The sequence below is a fragment of the Camelus dromedarius genome, chromosome X (assembly GCF_036321535.1).
Source record: "Camelus dromedarius isolate mCamDro1 chromosome X, mCamDro1.pat, whole genome shotgun sequence".
Lineage (NCBI taxonomy): Eukaryota > Metazoa > Chordata > Mammalia > Artiodactyla > Camelidae > Camelus > Camelus dromedarius.
The window spans coordinates 112,989,825-113,013,442 of record NC_087472.1 but is presented as its reverse complement, the minus strand read 5'-3'; the positions used below and the strand labels follow the sequence as shown (position 1 = coordinate 113,013,442).

The window sequence follows — 23,618 nt, the reverse complement described above, 5'->3', positions numbered from 1 at the left end:
GCTAAACTCTAAGGTTATCAATAGTCTAAAAAAAATAATAAATGAACATCTTCTTGCCTGGAGGTCTGAAAGTGAAACATTTCACGTGAGAAATCACAACACGTTTTACGTTGTGAAAGGCGCTGAATCCCGCAAGCATCTGAAAATCCCAAATCTTGCCCTTTCTAATGGCTTTCTTAATTTCCCATTTTACCTTTCTTTGACTTATTTCTAATGGGACTCTTTCCCTTTTAGGCCAAGATTTTGACTTATCGGACGCCCTTGACGGTGAGTCGTATTAAACGCGTTTTACAAACGCGTTTTACAAAGGACCCCAGGAAACACAGCTTCCTGGGGTCCCTCGAGTCCCGTGGGATGAGAAAATTCAAGATGCCCTTGATGGGATAAACACATTTTATTTGGTGGGATAATTTCCGCACCCTGTGGTGATTAGCAGTGCCAGACAGGGTTGCCTGGCGCCCGGGGAAGGGGCTGGGGCGGACCCCCATGGGCACGCGGGTGGGCGGGGGGTGAGGGGCTGCACCCCTGGGCTTGCGGCCGCGTCACCCCCGTCTCGGCCTGTGCCTTCACGTGGCCGTGTCCCTCTGCGTCGGTGCCTCCAGCTTCCCCAGTTTCCTCCTGAGCAGGGGGTCGACCCTCAGGGTCTGCGCTCATCCACTGCTGCAAAGAGCCTGTTTCTGAGTACGGCCGCGTTCTGAGGCTCCCCGTGGTTGTGAATTTGGGGGTAGAGTCTTCAGCCTGGGACACCTTTGTAATTCCTGGGGTCCAGTGCAGAGGCTTGAATTAAAACCATGGGGGCAGCAGAAGCCAGCCGCAGAGGTAGCTTTCTTCTTGATGGTGGAAGCTTTCTTCTCGCCCAGTGGGGAGAGAAGCAGGCCCAGGGGGTATCTTTGGTTCTTATGACCTCAGCCTGCTCACCTTTGGCCCCCAGAGGGCCAGCCTGGATGAGGGTCCCCAGAAGGAAAAGTGCGTTCCTCGTTATAAACGCGCACAGCCTTGCAACCAGGGGTCCCGTGTGCGTCCTTCCCGCCCGCACGCCCCGTCCTTGTGTGCGACCACTGTTCTGTGGGCTCAGAACTTCATGCGCGGCCCATTCGACGTCACAGGGCGGGGGAAGCGGTTCTGAGAGCTGTCTCTGCGTCCCAGCTGCAAGTCTGCTGACTGAAATGTCTTTTCTCTTTAGACAGTGGCACGAAATCCACTTCTGCCCCCAAAAAGCCCAGCGCCGGTAAGCAGCCAATGCACCTGGCATTCCAGAGAGAGTTGAGACACCGCGGCCGGGCGCCCCAGTCCCCCCAAGGGCCAGACGACGTGTAGACAGACGGCTGGAAGACAAGCTGTTCCATGGCTTTGGCTAGAGTTGCCGAATGTTTGGTCTCGAATGGCTGTGACAAGGGTCACATGGGAGAGATGCTTTTGTGGTCCGTGGGAAGTGTCTCTGGATATTTTCAGTCTGACTGTCTGTTACTCGTTTCCTTCCTTCCTTCCTTCCTTCCTTTCTCTTTCTTTCTTTTCTTTCTTTCTTTCGCAGGAAGGAGGTAATTAGGTTTATTTATTTGTTTTAATGGCGGTGCTGGGGATTGAACCCAGGACCTCACCATGCTAACTATGCACTCAGCCACTGAGCTGTGCCCTCCCCCACCTTTTGCAGGATTTGGCGGCCACTTGGTAGGGGCTGATGATTAAGACAGGCAGTCAACAGAAAAGAATTATCTGCAGAAAGGAGTTGAGAGTTCAGCTCTGTTCGTGCAGAGTGATTGATGGACACACCCCTGTCGTTATTTCACTTTTGTTAGGTTCTTGTGTTCTCTTCGTGGGAGAGAAGATTGTTGTGGAAACGGTCAGGGGTTTGGATTTTCTGTTGATACTTTGGTCAGATGGATATTCAGGGACGTGTTTAGGGACGCCGGGATGCGGTGCGCCCTCTGCCTGTTGAGAGAGTCGTTTCCATTCTTGGCTCACCCAGAACTTCAGTCTTAACGACCTGTTTTTCTTCCTTCAGGTGATGACTTCAGTTTAGAAGATGCCATTGGAGGACACAGTAAGTAAGGCTTCTTTTAAATCTCCTTTAGGTCTAATTTCCTCATTTATCATTTCAAAGAGGCTGATCTCTTTTAAATCATAAGCTGAACTCTTTTTTTTAACGAGGAAAACTTAAGGAATAGGTGCATTGTTGATTGCTGTTGAGTTTTCTTGGTTTTAATCAATACGCCTACTTTTATTTGAAAGCTCTTAGAGCTCTGAGGTGGCGTGAGGCGAACTGAACTCCCTGGCCCAAGGCTGGCCTCCTGGGCCTGTGACCTGTGCGGTCACCCAGGGCCCCACACTCAGAAGGGCTGCCATGGTTGGTTGGCCACTCTGTGGCCACCATAGTGAATTTTTTAATGCATTTTGAGCAAGGGACTCTGCATTGTCATTTTGCACTGCCCCCACCCCCCAGTTCTGTAGCTGGCCCAGACATCTGCTTTATTTTCTGTTGGAAATACACCAAGTTAAGTACGGTGCCTGGAGGATGATGGAGAGAAATCCATAGATGGCGGTGTGTACGGGTGTCCCCGCCGTGACAAAGCACTTGCCCCGCCGTGACAAAGGACACGCTTCGATTTCTAACTGTTCAGTAAATCACCTCTATACAAATGGGTGTTATGTTTACTTGACTGCAAAATGCTCATAATTGCAACTCTCATCCTTTACAGATGACCCAACGCCACGCAGTCCACCCAAGCCAAAACCTAATCCAAACCCCAGCCACCCTGGCTCCTCCGGTAAGACCTCAAGCCCTGCGGGTCCTTGCGTGTTTTCCAGACCAGTGATTTCCAGGTCAGCTGAGAGGAGGTCATGTCAGATTTAGCCTGATCTTACTGTGAACTCCTGGTGCCAGGTAATTCCAATTTTCCAGGAGTGGAAAACAGTTTTGAAGAAGACATTTTTGGTTTGGATGTGATTTTTTTTTTTTTCGTTTGCTGGTTTTACTTCCATGGTTTTAAGGGAACCTTTAAAAAATTGAATGTAAGATTTTAAATATGTAGACTCGATGTGGAGAGAAATATCTGCTTGTGGTTTTACTTTAAATAAGTTTTTTTTTTCTTTTCTTTCCTCCTTTCCTCCTTCCTTCCTCCCTCCCTTCCTTCCTTCCTTTCTTAATTTCTTAATTTCTTAAGCTTTTGGCTTTTTTGTGACACATGACAATATCCTCAGAGGAATTGCACTAACATGCTTTCTGAATTGAATGTCTCTTGAAACTTCAGACTTTGAGGGGGCTTGTTTGTTCATTTATATGTTTGTTTAACTTTTAACCCAGAAAAATAGAAATACTGTCCATCTTCTACTGCAGTGAACTTTTTGATGGTTATTCTCGCTAGTGTTTTATATGTTAATTAATTTATGTATTTTTTTAAGCTTTTTTTTTTTGGTGGGGGGAGGTAATTAAATTAAGTTTATCTTTTTTTTTTGATGGAGGTACTAGGGATTGAACCCAGGACCCTGTGCCTGCTAAGCATGCACTTTTCTAGTGAGCTATACCCTGCCCCCTGTATATTAATTTAAATGAAACAGATGTTAAGTAAAACTGCGCATCTTTTATTCATAGTGTGTCATAACATTACCTTTTGCTTATTAGTCTTCTGTAAACATTTTCTTGTATTATTTAATAGTTATTACGATACAACTTTTCTTAGCAGTCCTAGTCTATCGTAACTCATCCCTGATTTTGACAGTGTTCTGTTTCTTTGGAAGAGCTTGATCACGTAGGTTGTGTAAACTGTTCTACCCGTCTTGTCCCAGTTTCATGTCTTTATGTCTGAAATTTGCAAGAAACTTTCGAATGTCGCTTGCCCACATCTTGTTCTTTTTTTGTGTATTGCTTGTCATTCGTTCTTTCTTGTAATTTATGATATCCGTCATTTGCTTTCTGCAGTGTAAGCCTTCTCCATTTGTGGCTGGATGTTCACTGTTTTCCCTCATTTACGATGAAAACATTTTCCCTCTTTGAGTGTTTCCAACAGTATTTTTTGACAAGCAAGAGTTTACTTTTTTTTTTTTTTTCTCTTCCCAGTGTTTTTAATGCTTCTGTGACTTCTCTGCTTTTTCGGGTCTGTTTATTTCTTTCTTTCTTTCCTTTGAGTTCAGATCCATTTTATTTCTCTCCTGCCCCTGGGAAAAATAACACCTTCCTTTTATTTTCCTTTGAATTGTTTACCCGTAGAAGTTGACGCGTGGAGTGCTGCTGAGTTTTTTGTTTTTTCCCCTTGGGATTCAATTTTCTGTGGGCCTCTTTCTCCTTATTGTTTCTTTAAATGCATTTCTAAGTGGTTTTCTTCCCTGTTTGTGTCCATTATAGGAATACATTTTGTGTCTTTTTTTTTTTTGGCATTCTTTTTTTTTTTTCCATTTTTCAGTTTTACTAGGTAGAGTTGTTACAATTTGACTGCGCATATACAATATATTGCACGTAAATACATGTATAGAATATACTGACTTTTTTTAGTTAACATCTGTATTCTGATTATAGTTTCTAAGAACAGTTTAGAGCTTTAGCTTTTTAAACTTATATAGTTATCAAAAGAACAAAGCCAACCCCAAAATAAGAATCAACAGAACGCAGTAATGTAATCATAAAGGACAGTCAGATGTGCTTTGTGTCCATTCTTTGTCATTTATCTACTGCTGGTGGCAATGCAGTTTGGTGCAGCCACTGCAGAAAACAGTATGGAGATGCCTCAAAAGACTAGGAATAGACTCACTGTATGACCCAGGAATCCCACTCCTGGACATATATCCAGAAGGAACCCTACTTCAGGATGACACCTGCACCCCACTGTTCATAGCAGCAGTATTTACAATAGCCAACACATGGAAACAGCCTAAATGTCCATCAACAGGTGACTGGATAAAGAAGAGGTGGTGTATTTATACAATGGAATACTACTCAGCCATAAAAACTGACAACGTAACACCATTTGCAGCAATATTTCTGTAATACAGAAGAGAGTGTTGGACATTTTCCTTAACTAGCCACTTAATGATGAACTCATTATCTTTTTGAGTGGGAGGTAATTAGATTTATTTATTTATGTATTTATTCAGTTTTAAATTTTTATGTAATTATTTTTTCATGGAAGTGCCGGGGATTGAAGCCAGGACCTCGTGCATGCTCATCACATGCTCTACCGCTGAGCTATGCCCTCCCCACCGAACTCATTAACTTTTAATCATTTTCTCCTCACTTCTTAGCTTTTCCAAGAGGACTGTCATAGTATCGGCAAATGATTTAAAACCAGTTTTCCCCTTTCTTATGTCTATATTTTCTCTTTACAGTTGACTTGTATTTGTATCATTTTGCCTTGGCTGGAGAACTCAGGACCACATTCAATAGGAGAAGACAGAGCAGTCAATCCTGACTTTAAGATAAAAACTCAAAGAGATTCATTTTTACACAAAAGAAATTGCCCTAAAAATATAAATATTCATATTACACATCTGTTCTAGTTGACTTTTATTTCCTAAACAGGAAATAAATATTCAATTTCATCAGGTGCTTGGGGTCATCCAAGGAGATGGGTCATTTTTTTTTCTTTGAACCTATGAATATGACAAGATATATAGAAGGATGTCTTTATATAGAATGCATCCTTACGTTCATGGGAAAAATTCTACTTGGTCAAGATAAGTTTTATTAAACTGATGGACTGAATCTGTGTATCAGCTAGCTATTGCTGCCTAACAAGCATCTCCAAACCCAGTGGCTTAAAATTTTAAAAATCATTACTTCTGATAAATCTTGGCCAAGTGTGGCTGACCTTGGCTTGGCTCTAGGTCATCTGGGGTTGACTTGTCTGGGGTTGTGTCAGCTGGGATGACAGGATTCTTTTTAATGTGTCTGTCACCCCCTTACACCAGCCCTGTGTAAGCCCATTCTCCAGGGGAGAAACATCAACCCTACAGATGTTATGTTTTAAATAAGTATTAAAAATACTGATTTGTCTCCCTTTTACTACCCTCAGACTGCCAAAATCAGTCTTCTGGCTGAGTATGAACCCTTCTCCCCACAATGGGAAGAGTGACAGCTTAGGGCCAGCAGTGCAATGAATCTACACTAGAGAGATGGTAATTGAGTGTGGTTTTATCTAGATACATCCAGAAGATTGATATGTCCTTTCCTTTTCTTTTTGTGTCATCTTTTTCAGGTTTAGTTAGCAGAGGTTTCGAGTAAGACTTAATTTTAGGACTTTTGGCATAGGATGGGCATTCATGGCAATTGCCTCTTTGAGATATGTTCTCCGTAAAGTAGTACCTTTGTTGGGTCCCCTGTCCCCCAGTCTGCTTTTGATTCTACTGTGTTTTCCTTCACTCTAAGACATCAAGAGCTTCCTGAAAGTTCTAATGTGACAGATGACACTGTGTTTTTCTTTCTAGGTGGCTTCTCGGATTCTGACCTCATCGAGGGGAATTCAGGTGGAGGTAGGGTGACATGACCTCTTCTTCTGTCTCTTATGTTCCTCCATCCCCGATTACCCACCTTCTCTACAGAATCGTGGCAGCAGGTAGAGTCTTAGCTCTCAGGGATCTCACAGCCAGCTGCTTGGACATCTTCGTGGAGGTCTGCCCTTTGCAGACACGTCAAGGTTGCAGACGATAGACCCGGGGGTGGGGAGGTAGTCAGGTTTATTTATTTATTTATTTATTTATTTATTTATTTATTTATTAATATCTATCTATCTATCTTTTTAAATAGAGGTACTGTGAATTGAACCCAGGACCTCGTGCATACTAGGCACACGCTCTACCACTGAGCTATACCCTCCCCACCTCTTGTAACACATTTAGGTTATGCTCGTTTCTTTCTTCCCTTCCTTCTTTCCTTCCTTCCTTCTTTCCTTCCTTCTTTCCTTCTTTCCTTCCTTCCTTCCTTCTTCTTTTTCTTTTCGTTCCTTTTCTTTTTTTCTTTTTTCTTTTCTTTCTTTCTCTCTTTCTTTCTCTCTCTCTTTCTTTCTTTCTTTCTTTTCTTCCTGTAAATAGAAAAATCACATTTTTATTAGCTAACTACCTGATATCTCTCAACACTTTTTTTAAAATTTTAGTTGCTGTACAATGTAGTATAAGTTTCAGGTGTGCATCATAGTGATTCACAGTTTTCAAAGGTTATACTCTATTTGTAATTATTGCAGAGTGTTGGTTGTATTCCGTTTGCTGTGCAAGGTAGCGTGGAAGGTTATTTATTTCACACAGAGCAGTTTTTACCTCTTACTCCCCTCCCCCACCTCGTCCTTCCCCCCATCCCTCCCTCCACTGGTCACAACTAGTCTGTTCTCTGTATCTTGGAGTCTGCTTCTGTTTTGTCATTCACTAGTTTCTGTATTTTTTAGGTCTCATCCCAGTTTCTTGTACATGTCTTTACACTTGGATATTGGATGCCCTCCATTCTGGTTCCCTTAGGGTGGTTTCCGAGAAGTGGGACTTCTGAAGGGAATTCCAACTTTTACATCCCTTCACGATGGCTAAGTTATTTTCCAGAACAGCTGTGATCATTGACAGCCCTACTGGTCGTAGGAGGACCAAGGAAGATATGGTTAGGATCATTCCTTGTTGGTGTGCATTAAATGTTACCAGAAATATTTTCCCTTTGACTCCTTGATTGATGAATTGAGACTGATTGACCTTAATGGATAGTCCAGTCCCCAAAAGATTCGAATACTCTTTACAGCATTTGAGGACTTACTGTGAGGTGATCTGGGGACATCTCGCTGGTCATCTACTGGAAATGTCCCTGCATTCCCTCTTGAGTTCACAGACCTTGCAGAGTGTAAACTCCTTTCACTCTGTTCCTTGAAGTCGTGTCTTTCAATGGCTGTCCGTCTACCTTCTAAATTGGTTTTCCATTTAAAATCATGAATGTGTGCTGGTCAAAACCTCCCCGCTTTGAACAGTGTAACAGGCAGTGTTCTAGTTTGATGCCTGTGTAAGGTGCACTTATCCATTGACTGTAACAGGCTGTGCTCTGGGTCTACAGCTGTGTAACATGCAGTCCCCCACTTTGAGTGTAGCAGGCAGCCCTCTTGCTCCTGAGCTGTGTAACATGCAGTGCCTGTGTGAGTGTAACATCAAGACACACAGAGAGGGAGTCTCTGATTTTAAACAGAAATAAAATCACTCACAGGTTTATAGTCCACTGGGTGAATGACTCACTGTGTAGTAATCATTGTACCCACATCAGCTTAAAACCAACTCTATATTGGCATTAAATGCAGGAAAAATGGGGGTGGTGAGCTGGCAACTCTTAGCCTTGGGGGAAACACGGATGAAGAAAATAACCCCAGGTGATGGGTCCACGGTTAACACCTCACCAGTGACCACCACTCATGAGACTGGGAGTCAACAGGAATGTCTTTGAGATCAGCCCGTCACCATGGGAGGGTCTCAGGTGGGCTCTGGGACCCCTGCTGGGATTCCCCTGGCACACTTTCACGACTCACTGGGTCTCCTGGAGCCCAGCATGGGGGTGGAGGTTGAGTCAGATGCCAAGCCTGGTTTCCAGGTCCATGGGAGCGAGATGGGAGATACCTTCCACAGAGCGAGGATGTCCCCACTCAGCGGTGGAAAAGGACACCTTGAGATGAAATGGCTTTATCAGTCCCATGGTCCTTTCTGTTAAGGTGCCTTCATGAACCAAGGTCCCAGGGGCTGTTCCTGGCTTTGACTCTTCCGTGCCCAAACATCTTCCCGATGCAATCTGTCCTCAAGCCTGCTTCCTCTCTTGCAGGAGGCGGCGGTGGTGGGGCCGGTGGCGGTGGCGGTGACGGTGGAAACCAGAGGCACGACGGGGAGGAGCAGGGTATGTACACCTCGTTTCTGACGTCTTGGAGGTCTTGTTGTTACTCTCGGGGGACTGGGGGAGCAGCGGTCACGACCTAACGTTGAGCATTTGCAGTGTCACCCTAGGGACTCTGACATGAAGCCTAGTTCTCTGAGACGCGTGTCCCAAAACGCAGGCAGGTAGATACGGCGGGTTCGGTTCCAACCCACCGCAAACAAAGCGACTATTCCGATAGAACGAGTCCCACGCACATTTTGGTTCCCCAGTGCTTAGAAAAGGGATGTTCGCACTAGACAGTGTGGTCTGTGAAGTGTGTGGTGACAATGATGCCTGTAAAAACAGTGTCCGCACTTTATGGCTAAAAAATGAGCCTTCAGCGAGTCCAAGATCGCTGATCATAGATACCATCCCAAGTATAATTGTAATGAAAAACCTTGAAATATGGGAAGACGTACCAAAATGTGGCCCAGATGCATGAAGGGAGCCACTGGTGTTGGGAAGATAGCGCCCACAGACATGCTGGAGGTGGGGTGGCTACAAAGCTTCAATTTGTAAAAAGTGCGAATCTGCAAAGCGCGGTAAAGTGAGGTTCGCCCGTGCTGGTTGCCCGCCCACCTCTGACACTCCCAGAGCTGGGTGCCAACGGGACCTGCTTTTGAAGTTCAGTCTCCCTCCCCACGGACCCTGAGCAAGAATGCCATCAATATGACCCAAGGAAACAACCGCTGGCTTCTCTAGAGATGCAGAGAAAGACATTTATCATGTGGAGTTGGCTCACGTAGTTGTGGAGGCTAGGAGTGCCACGGTCAGCTGCCCGCATGCTGGGGACTCAGGAAAGCCTCGGGTGCAGTTCAGTTTCCACGCAAAGCACCAAGAAGCAGGACAACCAATGGTGCGAGTCCCAGATCCCAAGAACCAGGAGCGTCCGTGTCGAAGGGCAGGGGAAGATGGATGTCCCAGCTCCAGCAGAGAGCACACTGTCCCTTTTTGATCTGCTCAGATCCCCGGTGGACTGGAGGCTGCCTGTCCACATTGGAGACGGCAGCCCGCTTCACTCAGAGTGTTGGAATGTTCATCTTTTCAGGAGAGACTTACCAGGACACAGCCAGAAACAGTGCTGTCCCAGCTACCTGGGCATCTCTTGGCCAGCCAAGCTCATGCGTGCAATTAACCATCACACCATCCTTCCTTTTTATTCATAGAGCAGGATGTCTCATGCACCTGCCACACCAGGAAAGAGGTGTAGACGTGGGGCAGGGGCAGGTGGATGGAAACCCCATCTTAATAAATCACATGAACATAATGAGGAAGTCGGTGGCTTTGGTTCTTTAGGGCGGGTGTGGAGACGGGGGAATCCAGCTGTGCGGGGTCACAGGGTGTCGAATGGTCCCAGCTGGGCACCTTCCACGGTGGGATGTGTGAGTTGCCTCATGGGGACGGTCGGACACCGGTGCTGGTCACAGGGATGGGGAAGACGTAGGGTTCGTTGTCCCACTGGAAACCAGTTAATTCCGATACCAGATGTGGCTGTCGGGGGAAAGGCTCAGGAGTGGGGTTCCCTCCGTGGTTATCCGGTGGCCCTGCATCTTAGCAGTCAACCCCATCTCTTCCTGCGGGCAGGTTGCCGCCCACCTGCCCCGTGGTCTCTCTGTGAGTGCTAAGTGTTCCCCCGTCCTGCTGCCCTGTGCTTCTTCCTACAGGCGAGTCCCAGGGGGTGGTCCCTGGGATCATCGGGGCTGTCGTGGTCGCCGTGGCTGGAGCCATTTCCAGCTTCATTGCCTACCAGAAAAAGAAGTTGTGCTTCAAAGAGAACGGTAAGCCTGTCACCACTCGTTTCTTTTCTGCGGTGTGTTGCTCACTTGAAAACGGTGTTTTCTCTTAAAAATGCCAAAAGCAGAACTCTGGTTGGCGGGAAACCCGTGTCACGTGGCTGACGGTTCCTAAAATCACTAGAATACTGGGATCTGACTTTGCAGCTTCGATGCCAGTGCTTCCTGTGTTTGGCCATGTGAGCTTGTGCAAGTTACTAACGACTCCACTTTGGGGGGGTTTCTATAAAGCGGGGCAGGTGACGGTCTGTACGCTATGGGGTTTTCGTGGCGATCAATCAGGTCGTGTGGGAAAGTCTTGACACGTTGCCTGGCAGAGAGCGAGTGTTGGAGAAACGTTAGCTCTTTTGGTTTAGTCATCATTGTCTACATTGGTCATCACTGGGGCAAGAGTGAGGGCCTTGGTGCCGCCATATTGTTTTCTCCACCCAAGAGAATGAAAATTGAAGCACTGGGCAACCGATGCCCTTTCTGCTAGAACCCGGTGCCGACAGGTCCCCGCGAAGCTTGGACGGGATGGATAGTGTATAGGGCAACGTGTATAGGCAGTGCCAGTTACCAGCACAGTGATGGGAAGGCCATCGTTGGGAGTTCGGGGGACCTTGGACTGAAATCCTGTGCTACGTGTTTGTCCTGATGACGTCAGTGGGTTCTCATAGCTAACGTTCGTGCGTCTGCACAAAGCTCTGTCTAGGTCTCGCCTTCACTCTCGCAGAACCACTGAAGGGTGGGCTGTGACGTGGTTTGTGGGGGCCCCGTGGACAGCTCCGCCTCCTTGGAGGAGCCTTGTGGTGTCTGAACTTCCATCCTACCTAGGATCTTAAGTCCTTATTCATCCTTGGCTGTTGAGCCGTTGACGTCCTCGGTCTTTAGGACCTCTTCCCGAGGGTTCTTGGGAAATTCCCAGAAGACCTCAGTCGATGCTGATGGAGGCCGGGTTACACCCTAGGGATGGAGTTTGCCCTTCATCTTCCATCAGTCCCTATTTTTAGGTCCACAAACACTATTCAGAGCCCGAAATGGAAAGTCCTGCACAGCATTAGGATTCAGACCTAAAACAAGCCGCTGTTTTTACAGATGTGTCTTCTTGCAGTGGACGGGAAGGGGGCCTGCTTGCGTCTTATTTCCCACCTGTGAGTGGGTGCCCTCCATCGGGAAAGCATGGCTGGCTGAATGCTGAGTGCCCAGCGAGGTCCAAATGGACAGGTGGCCGAGTTCCAGCTTATAAAAGATCTACAGTTGGAACCAGAAGGGGAACACACAACACTTTTTCCCTCTTGATTCTCCTAGAACCAGGAGGGGAGGGGCGTAAGGCATGCTCGCTAGGGACGGGAGCATGGGAAACCCTTGCCGAAAGGTTTTCTGAAGATCTGTAGGTGAACCCCAGTTGAGTTCTGGAGTTGCAAATCATTTCTGTTCCCTTGTGAATGGGGTGGAGGGATCTCTGGGGTAGGGGTATGTCAAGACACAGCAACTTGGGGAGGCACCCCAGAGTCTTCATAGACCTGATGTGACACAGTGTTTGCAAACGGGATTCAGAAATTGGGGAACTCAAACATTCTGTGTCCCCCCCACCTTCCCCCTCTGGCTCTCGGTCTTGGGTTCAGGTATCCTGTCCATTGCACGGGGTAGGGGTGGCCGTGAAGACGGAGAGCTCCCCTCCCCAAGCAGAAATCGTCGAGTTTAATAATTTTCAAAAACAAAAGCAAAGCATCCTTCCAGAAGCACTGGCTCAGGGCAGACTAGAATTCAAGTCACACAGCAGAGAGGTTGGCTAAATTTATTTCCCTGGAATATGTCCTGCAAAAATCGGGTGCGACTCTACGTTTTGATTGGCTTTGTGGCTTTCCTGTGGCTCGCCATCCTGAGCTGATGTCAACGTGCAAAGGAAAAGGTGGGGGAGGGTTGCAAATTATCATGAGGGAAGCAGACTGGATTTCTTATTTCAGTAATTAGGCACTTCTGTCTCCAGCCGTAAGGTATCCAGCGTCAACACAAAGAAAATTAGGCGCTATTCTCATAAAAAACAAAACAAAACGGGTGGGGCAGGGGATCGCTAACACAGACCAGTGAGCATCTTTCTATGTGACTAGACATTGCAGTTTTCAGACCTGCCTTAGAAAATGAATCGTTTATTGTCCATTGCGTGTTTTTGTGAACAGAGGCGGCACTGACATGTTGAATCCAGGTATCAGATGCGCCGAAGATCCCCGATCTTTTGGGGACCCCACGAAGGACTCTTTTTTATAAGTTTTATGCACCTGATACCTTCATTCAAAATTTCAGTGCTATGTCTGTTCATTTTAAGACGTGTAAACACCCACGGAACTGTGAGCTTGGCGGTTTCGCAAGAAGGGTGTGGTTACATCCTCAGAGAAATCGCGGTTTGGCGTTATTCCCTGAGAGTGGCGGTTCGCGTGACTCTCCGGGGCCTGGCTGTGCTGAGTTCTCCGTGGCATCTGTTGAATTTGCGTCCAGGTCCGTCTCGAGCAGGTGGGGGAAGTGGGTGTGTTGTCCCAACGCACAGATACATGGAGCAAATACGTCAGTCTTGATAGAAACTTGTTTAAGAGCGCCTCCGCGTCACATTTTGAGCGAACGTAGAAAAGAAACATCCAGGGCCCACGAAATTCCGTGGATCTGTCTTTTGCTCCTGAAGGTCTGACATTGTCGTCGGAGCGCTTAATCTGGTTTTCGTCCAAGTGATGCGTGCTGGCCTCTGAAAGCTGAGTCTGGGGTGCCTGGTGGTGTGTGTCTTTGGGTTTTCGTGTGCTGGCTTCAAGTGGTTGGTCTAAGCAACCGATGGTGCTGAGTCTGACCTGCTAGGGCAGCTCCGTGTATAGTAGTTGTCCCTTGGCGTGGACGATGGCTGATTTTTGTGGCGCACAGCACATTCGACAGCTGCTTCCATTGTCCTTGGTGGAATCGGATTCTTGAGGCTTCGGTGAAATGTCATGTCGTTTTGTCCCTCCCTCCCTCTTTCCTTCCTTGCTCCCTCCTTCCCTCTTCCCTCTTTTATATCTGTCTATCTAGTTTTCCACTCATCCATCCATCCATCCACCCACCCATCCATCCATCCATCATACCATCATATCTATCCATTATCTATCCGTTTATCCATCTATCTGCCAATCTTTATCTTTCTATCCATCCATCCATTTACTCATCTACCTATGTTTTTATCTATCAATGTATCTATCTATACAGGCATAAAATTCATCCATCTATCCTATCACTTATCTATGTATCTTCCCACTTCTCTATCATCTATCACTCATTTCTCTCTCCCCTCCCCCTTCCCTTCCTTCTCTATCTATCCATCTATCCACCCATTCGTGTATCTATCCATCCTATCTATATATATCTATCTATCCATCCATCCATCTATGTATCTGTGTATCTATGTATCTATCTATCTACCTACCTTCCTACCTATCCATCCATTCATGTATCTATCCATCTAATCTATCCATCCACCCACCCACCCACCCATCTAATCTATCCATCCATCCACCCATCCACCCATCCACCCATCATATCTACCATCTAGATGTCTATCCATCCATCCGTCCATGTATTCATGTATCTGTCTATGTAATCAGCTATCAGTGTATCTATCCATCCGTTATATCTGTCCATCCACCTGTCTGATCTATCATTTATCTATGTGTCTACCCATTTCTCTATCATCTGTCTCTCATCTCTCCCTCCCTTTCCTCCCCTCCCCCTCCTCATTTTTGCTGTCCACTCTGAGTCCACCCGCTGCTGCTCGCTGCTCTGTCAGCCTCTCTCCTTAACCCCTATGCTCAGAAGAGGTCTTTCTGTCTTTCTTTTCTTTTTTTGCAATGGGAAGATAATTCGATTTATTTATTTATTCTTAGAGGAGGGACTGGGGATCGAACCCAGGACCTCATGCATGCAAAGCACGTGCTCTACCACTTGAGCTACACTCTCCCCGCGGAGGACGTCTTTCTGACAGCTCGCTGCTGCCTGGGGCATGGGCACGCACCTGCAAACAGACCTCTCAGAACTTTACTTCTGTTTTCTTTCTTTCTTTTTATTTTTTTCTCCCTTTTTCCACCTTCCGTTTCAGATGAGTCGAAGATGTAGGGAGCAGAAGACCCCAGGCGGGCCTCCGGGTCGTCCTCTCTGATCCGTGTTTGTCTACAAGGACGCGGAGTGCAGAGCACACCTTGCCCCTGTGTCCGCGTCCTGTCTCGGGCAGTTGCCGCAGTGATGTATTTTCCCCCAGCCTGGATTCCATCCCCCCAATTCTTCATGTTTGCTCCCTTTCGGATGTGCAGAAGCTTATGATCTTATATTTTGAGGCACAGGGAGCTTCAGAAAAAGGAAGAGAGATGCAGAGATTCTGTTGCAAAGGGAAATCTGAAAGGAAGCAATGATGAGGTTTAGGGGCGTGTTCCCACGGACTAACCAGGTTTCTCACCCTCCGGTCCCTCCTTGCCAGTGGGTCCTCCAGGAGGATGGACGGCAGGGGCGGCCGCCTTCCTCCCTGCCCTGTCTTGGGTCGTAGGGTTTCATCTTTCCCCCCGATGGTGCAGTTTTTAACAGTCTGCTTCCATCGCCCCTGGATTTATGTGGTCCATTTCCAAGAATTAACTCTCTCTCTCTGTCTGACTATTTTTTTCCAAATATGTAAACTTCCTGGTTCTCAGCAGGAAAAAAAAATCTGCACATTTAGGAATAACCTAAAAAAACTTCAGGTTCTTAAAATTCTAAGGTCAGCAGAGCAGGGTGAGTGATGGGGTCTTGTGGACACTGAGAATTTTTGCATCCTTATGTATATCCCTGTATGTGTGGAAATCATGACTTTTTTCCCCCCTTTGTCACATCAGACCAGCTCCTTTTTGGGTGTAAACATTACTCTCTTATTCAGACCTTGGCTGAGGGTCAAGGTGAATGGGTGGCGGTCTTATGGGGGCTGAGTTGCAGGTTTGGGGGTTCGCATCTGGAGCTGGGTTGACAACCCTGCAATGGGGACTCTAAATGCTCCTCCCGGGTCTGGGCACCCTCCACTGGGCTGTTCTCGCTCCGGGTCACATTCGGCTCCAGCTAAACATGGTCTCAACAAGGCAGAATCCCGGCTTCTTGGAGACCCCCCGCCCCGGAGGACAGAGCCGCACTGTCATCACGGCCGGCGGTGCCCTTGCCCCGTTCCTGTGTGTGCCGACTTCGCTGGGTCCTCTCCTGACCCACGAGGCACCCACCCTCAGGCTCTCCCCAGATGCCCGGCGGTTGTGACAGCAACGTCGAAATACAGTGTGCCCACCCCATCCCTCCTCTCCAGCCCGAAATGTTTATTCCGATAGTGGGGAACTGGACATACTTTTTGCTTGCTGGAAATCACGTTTGGCCCCAAACGGATTTTGTTCTTGGCACACTTTGCTGTTTACACAGGCATTTTTTTTTCCCCGTTTCCTTAAACACTGCCAGATGTGATGTAGGCTTTCCACAATGCCATTAGAGTGTTTTTGCTGCGTTTCTTTCTGTCTTTTCTTTTCTTCTTCTTTTGTTTTTCCTTTTAAATTGTGCTGGGGAGGGGTGGCTTATCTTGTGAAATGAAAGCATATTTAGGATTTCTTGCCATAACCGTTCGCTCTAATATGTATCTGTGTTGATTACCTGCCCGGGCAGCAGAAGACAGGATATGTGTGGCTACCGTCCTGCAGGATTTTCATAGGTCCCTTTGAATTCTCTCCTCTTTCCTTCCTTCCTTCCTTCCTTCCTTCCTTCCTTCCTTCCTTCCTTCCTTCCTTCCTTCCTTCCCTTCCTTCCTTCCTTCCTTTCCTTCCTTCCTTCCTTCCTTCCTTCCTTCCTTCCTTCCTTCCTTCCTTTCCTTCCTTCCTTCGTTTCCTTCCTTCCTTCGTTTCCTTCCTTCGTTTCCTTCCTTTCCTTCCTTCCTTTCCTTCCTTCCTTTCCTTCCTTCCTTCCTTCCTTCCTTCCTTCCTTCCTTCCTTCCTTCCTTCCTTCCTATCCTTCATTCCTTCCTTCCTTCCTTTTTCTTTCTTCCTCTCTCTCCCTTTCTTTCTCTCTCTTTTTGTCTTTCTTTGTCCTTTTCTTTTTTGAACTGTAGGATTTTGGTCTCTAACTGGGGTCTCCTCTCGTGGTCGGGGGGGAGGGCGGCACCTTACCAAAATCCAGTTCCCAGAGAGGGTGACACATGTCTCTGGGACCCGGATGGAAAGTGGGGCCAGCTGTTGACGAGTTACCCGACCCCGGGACGAGGCCACTGTGCTCTGGGAGCCGGGGACGCGGTTGTCACGGGTCCCGGGAGCTCGTCTGGCTCCTTTCATGCCACGTGTGCTTCCTACGCCTTCACGACCGCGCAGCAAAGAAATAAACATGTTTGGACCTGGAACCTGTCGTGCGTTTTGAATTCTGCTGCCCCGCGCGGGTGCTCGGAGAACCTTCGGGGGCGGGGTTTTGTTCAGCCTGATGCCTGCTGGAGAGATTGTGGGATAAAACTTTGGAAATAAAAAAAACAGATGGAAAGAACACTGCAGGAAGATGGCAGGGCGCCATGAGGCGTGCCCTCCGGCAGCATGAGCAGGGTGGGCCCTTGCTTTTGGGGCGGACGGCAGGGTAGGCCGGTGGGGGCTGAGTCTGCCTGAGAACCATGATCAGGGTGTGGTGCCTTTGTGCTCACCCCCTTGTGGCGTTTGTTCTTCCTTGCAGCCGACCAGGGCGAGGTCAACATGGAAAACCACCAGAGCACCAACGCTGAGCCACCTGGTGAGAAGGGACACTGAGTGTCACCTCCCCCCCCCCCCAGCGTTTTTGTTCAACGTCCTCCCACCGCGGTCCTGCCCGCCTTTCTCAAATCCGGTTTTGTGGTCCTTCATGCCTCGTAGCTTTCAAGGGGGTGCGTTTGGGAGGCGAGATATAAACATCCCTGGGCCTCAGGCTTTGGAGGGGACCCAAGTCATCTTAAAGTTCTCTTTAAATCCTGGGGACAATGATCATCCAGGTGGTGCCCTGTGGCTGCGTGGTCAGAATGTGCAGCCTCTGAGAGGCAAGTTCTGGTCACTTTGACAAGACCCCCCCCCAACCAGGTGGGAACTCGGGCCGAGAGGAGGTAGCTTAAATGACGGAAACTTTTCGGGGCCACTCTTGAAAATGTCAGGAAAACACAACGACGGCTGTATATGCCTGTGTGTTTCTGTCTTTTACTTTTGTGCGTCTGTGGAGACTCACTCCTGTGCCCAAAGGAGGCAGCATTTATCGAATAAGACACCTGTGGAATGGAGATGAGTTTTTAATGTTAAAATATTTTGAACGCTAAAGAGAGAGGCGTTCAGAAAGTTGGGGTCTCGCTCACGGCTGCTTCTAATAAAGAAAAGATGTGTAAAATGAGCGATCTTTTTTTTTTATATTCATAGTGTTTTTCTTTTTTTTTTTCCTTTTTCTTTTGGTAGGGGAGGTAACTAGATTGATTTATTTATTTGTTTTTAGAAGAGACACTGGGGTGGAACCAGGACCTCGTGTGTGCTAAACACGCGCTCTACCCCTGAGCTACACCCTCCCCCCTAAAAATGAGCTGTCATTTTTAAGCACCCCAAATGCAAAACAGCCCTCTAAAACATAAATGAACTGATCAGAAAACCTTAGCCCCTAATCGTTGCAAATTAACCAACGCCGCGGGCCCTCATTTAGAACATTATTTGTTCTGAAATTTGCTATTTTATAGGCATTTCTTACCTTTTCAGAAAAGTCACCGGCAGAGAATGCACTCTCCATTTCCTCTCTACGTTCCCTGAAGTTATCTGTTTGCTTCTAGCCACGATGGATGGCATCGTAGTATGAAATTTCTTGAATTTTTTCCCTGGCCGATTAGATCTAGTTTTTTGCTTCCTGCCGGCAAGCAGTTTTGAGCTCAGGCCCTCGGGCGGAAGTAGGGTTGGAAGCTGCGTTCGTGCACGTGTGGGGGGAGCCGGGGTGCCTGTCAACTCTGTCCTTGCGTCTCTGTCCTCTGCAGTTCAACAGACTCTTCTGGAGAAATAGAAGACTGGCAGCCACGTGGCCCCGCAGTCCCAGCAGGGCCACAGGCCCGCCTGCGGGGCCGCTCTGAAGACGGCTGCCCCGCCGGGAGCAGGCCGCGTCTCACCGGTGCCTTCGCTCAAGTCGGATTCCTTGTTGTCACCTTGAGATGCGTCCTGCCTGTCGCCGCCGAGCTGGCTCGATGATATTGACTTAGGACTAGTTTCGCATCCAGACGGGACTGACCCCCACCTTGTCCATGGCCCTGAGGGGTTTCCTGTGTGACGTGGAAGGCTGACTGTCCCCCAGTCCCCGTCATTTGAATATCGATCCCGCTGAACTTCCCGGAACAGAAGCTCTGGGCCGTTTAACAAATTGCCTATATGTTGAGTGTGTGTGAGCCTTCCCTAACGTCGACTTGACCCTTTTATAGAGGGAGATAAGCCTTTGGTTAGTTTCCTCAAAAATCCTTTCATTTGCTAGGATTTTTTTTTTCACATCAGACTAATAAAAAGAAATTGGAAACCAAGTACTTTTCACTTATGTGTGTTACCACCTGGGTGACTTGTGAAGAAGGCCGTGACACTAACGGAATGGAGCCCATGGTCCCTCCTCTGGGGCTGTAAGACCGATGTTCACCCTAAGTGCAGGCTCTTTATTTCTGGGGTTTTCTTAATCTGCCCGTTCCCTTTCATTTGTTTTGTCACTTTGGGAACAAGTCTTTCTTAGCATCCAGATACTCCCCTGCACCAGATACCCCCTGCACGAGATACTCCTCTGCATCCAGATACTCCCCTGCACCAGATACTCCCTGCACAAGATACTCCTCTGCATCCAGATACTCCCCTGCATCAGATACTCCCTGCACAAGATACTCCTCTGCATCCAGATACTCCCCTGCACCAGATACTCCTCTGCATCCAGATACTCCCCTGCATCAGATACTCCCCTGCATCACACTCCTCTGCATCCAGATACTCCCCTGCAGCAGATACTCCTCTGCATCCAGATACTCCCCTGCATCAGATACTCCCCTGCATCACACTCCTCTGCATCCAGATACTCCCCTGCACCAGATACTCCTTGCACCAGATACTCCCCTGCACCAGAGACTCCCCTGCATCTTCCATGCAGATGAATGCTACGAATTTGTACTGTCTTTAAAAAATCTTTATCAGCGTCAATGTGAGAGCTCGGTTGACCGTTCTGAGACAGAGAACCTCCTTCTATACTTCCTGACAGATGCTCAAGAACTGAAATCACAGTTTTCTCCAGGCAACCCCCGATGCCTTCACCACCTTCGGGGGCACGGCCCCCATTTAGGATGGTGCACCTGTCGCAAAGCTTCCAAAGTGCATGCTGCTGTGTGAAAGTTCGGAAAGGGGTCTGCTTGGGTTTGGAGGTCCATCGTGTCCAGCGTAGAAGCCCTGATGTGGTGGATGGGGGGGGGACCACGTCCGTGGAAACACGAGGTCATCCTGCGTTTCCAGCGGCACAGACGTGCTCACGTGAGGCTCTTGGGACGGTTGTCCAGAGAGGCGGCGGTGTCCTGGGAATGCTTCGTCTCGTCCCGGAGAAGGGGCTGACGAGCTGTAGCGGGTCTCACGTCAGTCGCTCCCTGTTCAGGAGGTGCGGTGCTATCACACCTGTGTGGGCTGCCGCCTTCCCCAGTCAGCTGCCTTTGGGGCAGGGCTGATATCGGGGCATCGCTCATGAGTCCTGAGTCTTTCCCACTTGGAAGCTCAGTAGTTGGAGGGGGTGGGTAGCTGAGCTGCCCCCTCCGCTCCTGAGAGCTCAGCCTGTCCACACCCACATCTTTTCACCGGCCCCTCCTCCCCTCACTTGTCTAAAAGTACGTGGAGCTGCCATCTCAGGGGACCGGCATATGGTGCCTAAAGCTATTCTATCTTTGGCATTCTGATAACTTTTTGAGTATATGAAACAGTTCCAAAAAAAAAAAAAAAAAAAGAGAGAGAGACTGGCTATTTATCACATCTATTCATTGCTTCATTCAACAAATACCTTGATTAGATGCTCCCGTCACCACGGCCCCGGGTGTGTGTACAGTGGTGGACACGGCGTCCTGGACCCTACAGGATGTAACACAAATACACTGCGTCCATCAATGGATGGGGGCATCCAGCTGTCAAGGGCTGAGGGCTGGATGAGCCCACGTGCCTGGGTCCCACGGCTAACTCGCGCCGAACACCTGGTCACAAGGGTAGCAGACGGTGTCCGCATTCGCCCCAAATGACTCCTCAAGCGTTGCCTTCAGGGTCAGATTCTGCACACAGACTTGCTCTCCAATAAGAAAAATAAACGCATTAAGCCTTTTTGTAGCTCTGTGAGTAACACTGATGTTTTTATAAGCATCGTGGTCATACTAGAAGCATAAATGTCTCATGAAAGGAGAGAACAGTGAAAGATGAGTATTTTTTTAAGAATATGAAATTATGATTTGTTCATAAATAAATCTATCCATGTAAGAAATATATCAACTAGGTTTCTTTTTTTTTTTTAAACGTTGGGTGGAGGTACCTTGCGTAAACTCAATTTAATTTCACATCGACCTTAAAATCCACAGGACTTGATCAAAGGTGGATCTTTTGAAAAACTGAGTTGAAGTGACTCAGCTAGCCGAACTGTTAAATTGTTGGCAAAACAACGAGTTTCTACTGTCCGGCACAGGGAACTATATTCAATACCTTGTAATAACCGATAATAAAAAGGAATACGAAAAGGAATATGTACGTATATGTGGATAACTGAGTCAGCTGGCTGTACACCTGAAACTAACACAACATTGTCAATCAACTCTACTTCAATTGAAAGAAAAAAGGAAAGAATCTTGCCCCTGTCTGACACTGGCCCCCGCTGGCATTATCCTCGTTAAAGGACGCTGTCTCGGTCCTCCCCTGATTAAAAGTACAACGTTGCCCCCCTCCGCACCACCTGCAGAACAGAGCTGTCTGTGGAGCACAGAGAAGGGCCAAAATCAAGCCCCTACTGTCATTTAATCCTCACAGGACGCAGCCCAAAGCGTGACTCAGGAGCTGAGACATGCCCGCCCAGAGGGCCCTCCTCCCCTCCCCTTCCCTCCAGCAAATCTGCACCTCCCCCTTCAAGGCCTGACTCACACGCGATGTGGGGCCCCCGAAGCACGGACACTGACTTGAGTTATCGCCCTTTTATGACACTTTCAGGTGTTTTCTGCTTGTCACAGTTCTGTCTTCGTTTTGATGGGAACCTTGAGTCTTGTGGCCACAGCTGGTGTCCCTTCTGGACACCCTGGCTCACGGCCGCCAGGCATCAGAGACAGTGACCCCACAGATAGGAGGTGGTTTGTATACGGCCCTCTCTGTGCCTCAGTTGCGGGCGGCATTAGTCTGATGGCTCCTAGAATACATAATGCAGACGGGGCGGCTTCAACAGCAGGCATTGCCTCTCCTTTTCCTGGAGGCTGGGATCTGAGGTCAGGGTGTGAGCAGGGCTGGTGTCTCCTGAGCCCTCTCCCCTTGGTGTATAGGCGGCCGTCTCCTCCCTGTGTCTTCATGTGGTGTAGGAGGTCTCTAGGGTCTCTTGTTATAAGGACGCCAATCCCATCATGGTGTCCCCACCCTCATGGCCTCCCCTGACCCTACTCACCTGCCAAAGTCGTTCCCTCCAGACACCATCCCATTGCAGGTCAGGGCTTCCACGTATGAATTGTGGATGGCGGGGCAGTAACACGCAGTCCACACCAATTGTCAGTGTGCGCAGCACTCCCGACAGTTGACCCCGCCATGGCCCTGGGTTCCTCCTCCCTTCCCGGTGTCTTTGCCCTCCTGTCCTCCCTCAGTCGCCACTGCTCATCGTCTTCTCCTGTTTCTTTCCCACACAGCCTTTAAAACTAGCTTTGGGGCTCCACCGTCTCCAGACACCTTTACAGTAAGGGCTGGGTGTCCCCTTCCCCCGCCTCTGTATGCGTTGTCTACACATGACAATGACCTGATTCCAATGCCCAGTGTCCCCTCCTCTTTGTAAACAACTTTTCCTTCCGTGTGGCCGCACAGCTGGCGTCTGGCCTGCACCTGGCTCAGAACACGATGCATCGGGTGTTTGTTGAGTGAATGCACAAACTCCTCCGACATCCCACACTCGGTGGGAGGCGGAGACCCTGGCATTCACGAGTCGGGTGCGTCCAAGGGCCTGCTTCTGACGCGGCTCAGGTGGGAGGGCCACGTGACACGCCCTTCCCCGCCGTGGACTCACGGTTCCACCACCTACAAAGGTAAGTGGGGTCCAGGGATGACTGGGTGAAAGATACAGGGTCAAAGGTGGAGCTGAAACGCGGGTCTCCGCGCCGATGCCTGCGTTGGCGCAGCGCTGGGCCCGGCGCCGCCCCGCGGGAGGGGGCCCGGGAAGCCCGAACCCGGGCCGCGCCTCCTCTGGCCTCGGCGCGCCGCCCACGCCCGCGGGGACCGGAGCTGCCGGGCGAGCGGGCCGGCTTCCCGCAGCCGGGACGCCGCAGGGCGCGCGGTGGGGGGGGGGATGGGGGGCGCGCGGGCCCCGTCACCTGGGTGCTCACTGGCCGGCCGGCCCCCCGGCTTGCTGCGCAGCGAGCAGGCACTCGCCCCACGGGGCGCCGGCTGCGGGCTTGGGCCCCGAGCGCCCGGCCCACTGGATGCCGGCCAAGCGAGGGACTGCACGTTGAGTCACACTTCCCGCCCGGGACGGCAGGACTCAGCACATCCCTCAGTGCGTCCTTCCTTCTGTCTTTCCGTCTGTCCAGGGCGCGGTGGCCGGGCCTCGCTGCCCACTGGACGGCGGGATCCCCCCCACCCCCTCAGCCCCAGGTTCGTGTGTCCGGGAACCAAGGATGGAGAGCTGGCGGGGCCTCTTCTGTCTCGCGTGCCTGTGTTTGCTGACGGCCGCGCGAGGTAAGGGACGCTTTGCTCCGGGACGGTGCGAGTTTGCACCGGGTCACTTGGGAAAACGGC

At 49.1% G+C, this 23,618-nt stretch overlaps 2 protein-coding genes and 2 non-coding genes across 7 annotated transcripts in view; 2 read left to right on the top strand and 2 right to left on the bottom strand.

Moving 5' to 3' along the window:
- The window catches only part of LOC105097373 (CD99 molecule (Xg blood group)), a 32,887-nt gene extending 13,719 nt beyond the window's left edge, over nt 1-19,168 (top strand). Inside the window, exons 2-10 of one of the 2 annotated variants that reach the window (XM_031446027.2) lie at nt 235-267; nt 1,184-1,228; nt 2,003-2,041; nt 2,697-2,765; nt 6,415-6,459; nt 8,759-8,830; nt 10,513-10,626; nt 17,338-17,394; nt 18,638-19,168. In XM_031446027.2, coding sequence (XP_031301887.2) covers nt 235-267; nt 1,184-1,228; nt 2,003-2,041; nt 2,697-2,765; nt 6,415-6,459; nt 8,759-8,830; nt 10,513-10,626; nt 17,338-17,394; nt 18,638-18,663 — 500 coding nt within the window. In that variant the 3' untranslated portion in view covers nt 18,664-19,168. Of the gene's footprint in view, nt 1-234; nt 268-1,183; nt 1,229-2,002; nt 2,042-2,696; nt 2,766-6,414; nt 6,460-8,758; nt 8,831-10,512; nt 10,627-14,734; nt 17,021-17,337; nt 17,395-18,637 lie in introns of those variants that run through there. The other variant, XM_064482642.1, reaches the window with a different exon arrangement.
- TRNAT-AGU (transfer RNA threonine (anticodon AGU)) lies at nt 6,731-6,803 on the bottom strand. The gene has a single exon. It is a non-coding gene; the product is annotated as a tRNA-Thr (tRNA).
- On the bottom strand, nt 14,523-14,598 carry TRNAA-UGC (transfer RNA alanine (anticodon UGC)). Its single transcript has one exon. It is a non-coding gene; the product is annotated as a tRNA-Ala (tRNA).
- Nucleotides 19,169-23,248: 4,080 nt separating the features above from the next.
- The window catches only part of LOC105097371 (Xg glycoprotein (Xg blood group)), a 31,194-nt gene continuing 30,824 nt past the window's right edge, over nt 23,249-23,618 (top strand). For all 3 annotated transcript variants that reach the window (XM_064482641.1, XM_064482640.1, XM_064482639.1), the window contains exon 1: nt 23,249-23,558. In XM_064482641.1, coding sequence (XP_064338711.1) covers nt 23,498-23,558 — 61 coding nt within the window. In that variant the 5' untranslated portion in view covers nt 23,249-23,497. The remainder of the gene's footprint in view (nt 23,559-23,618) is intronic.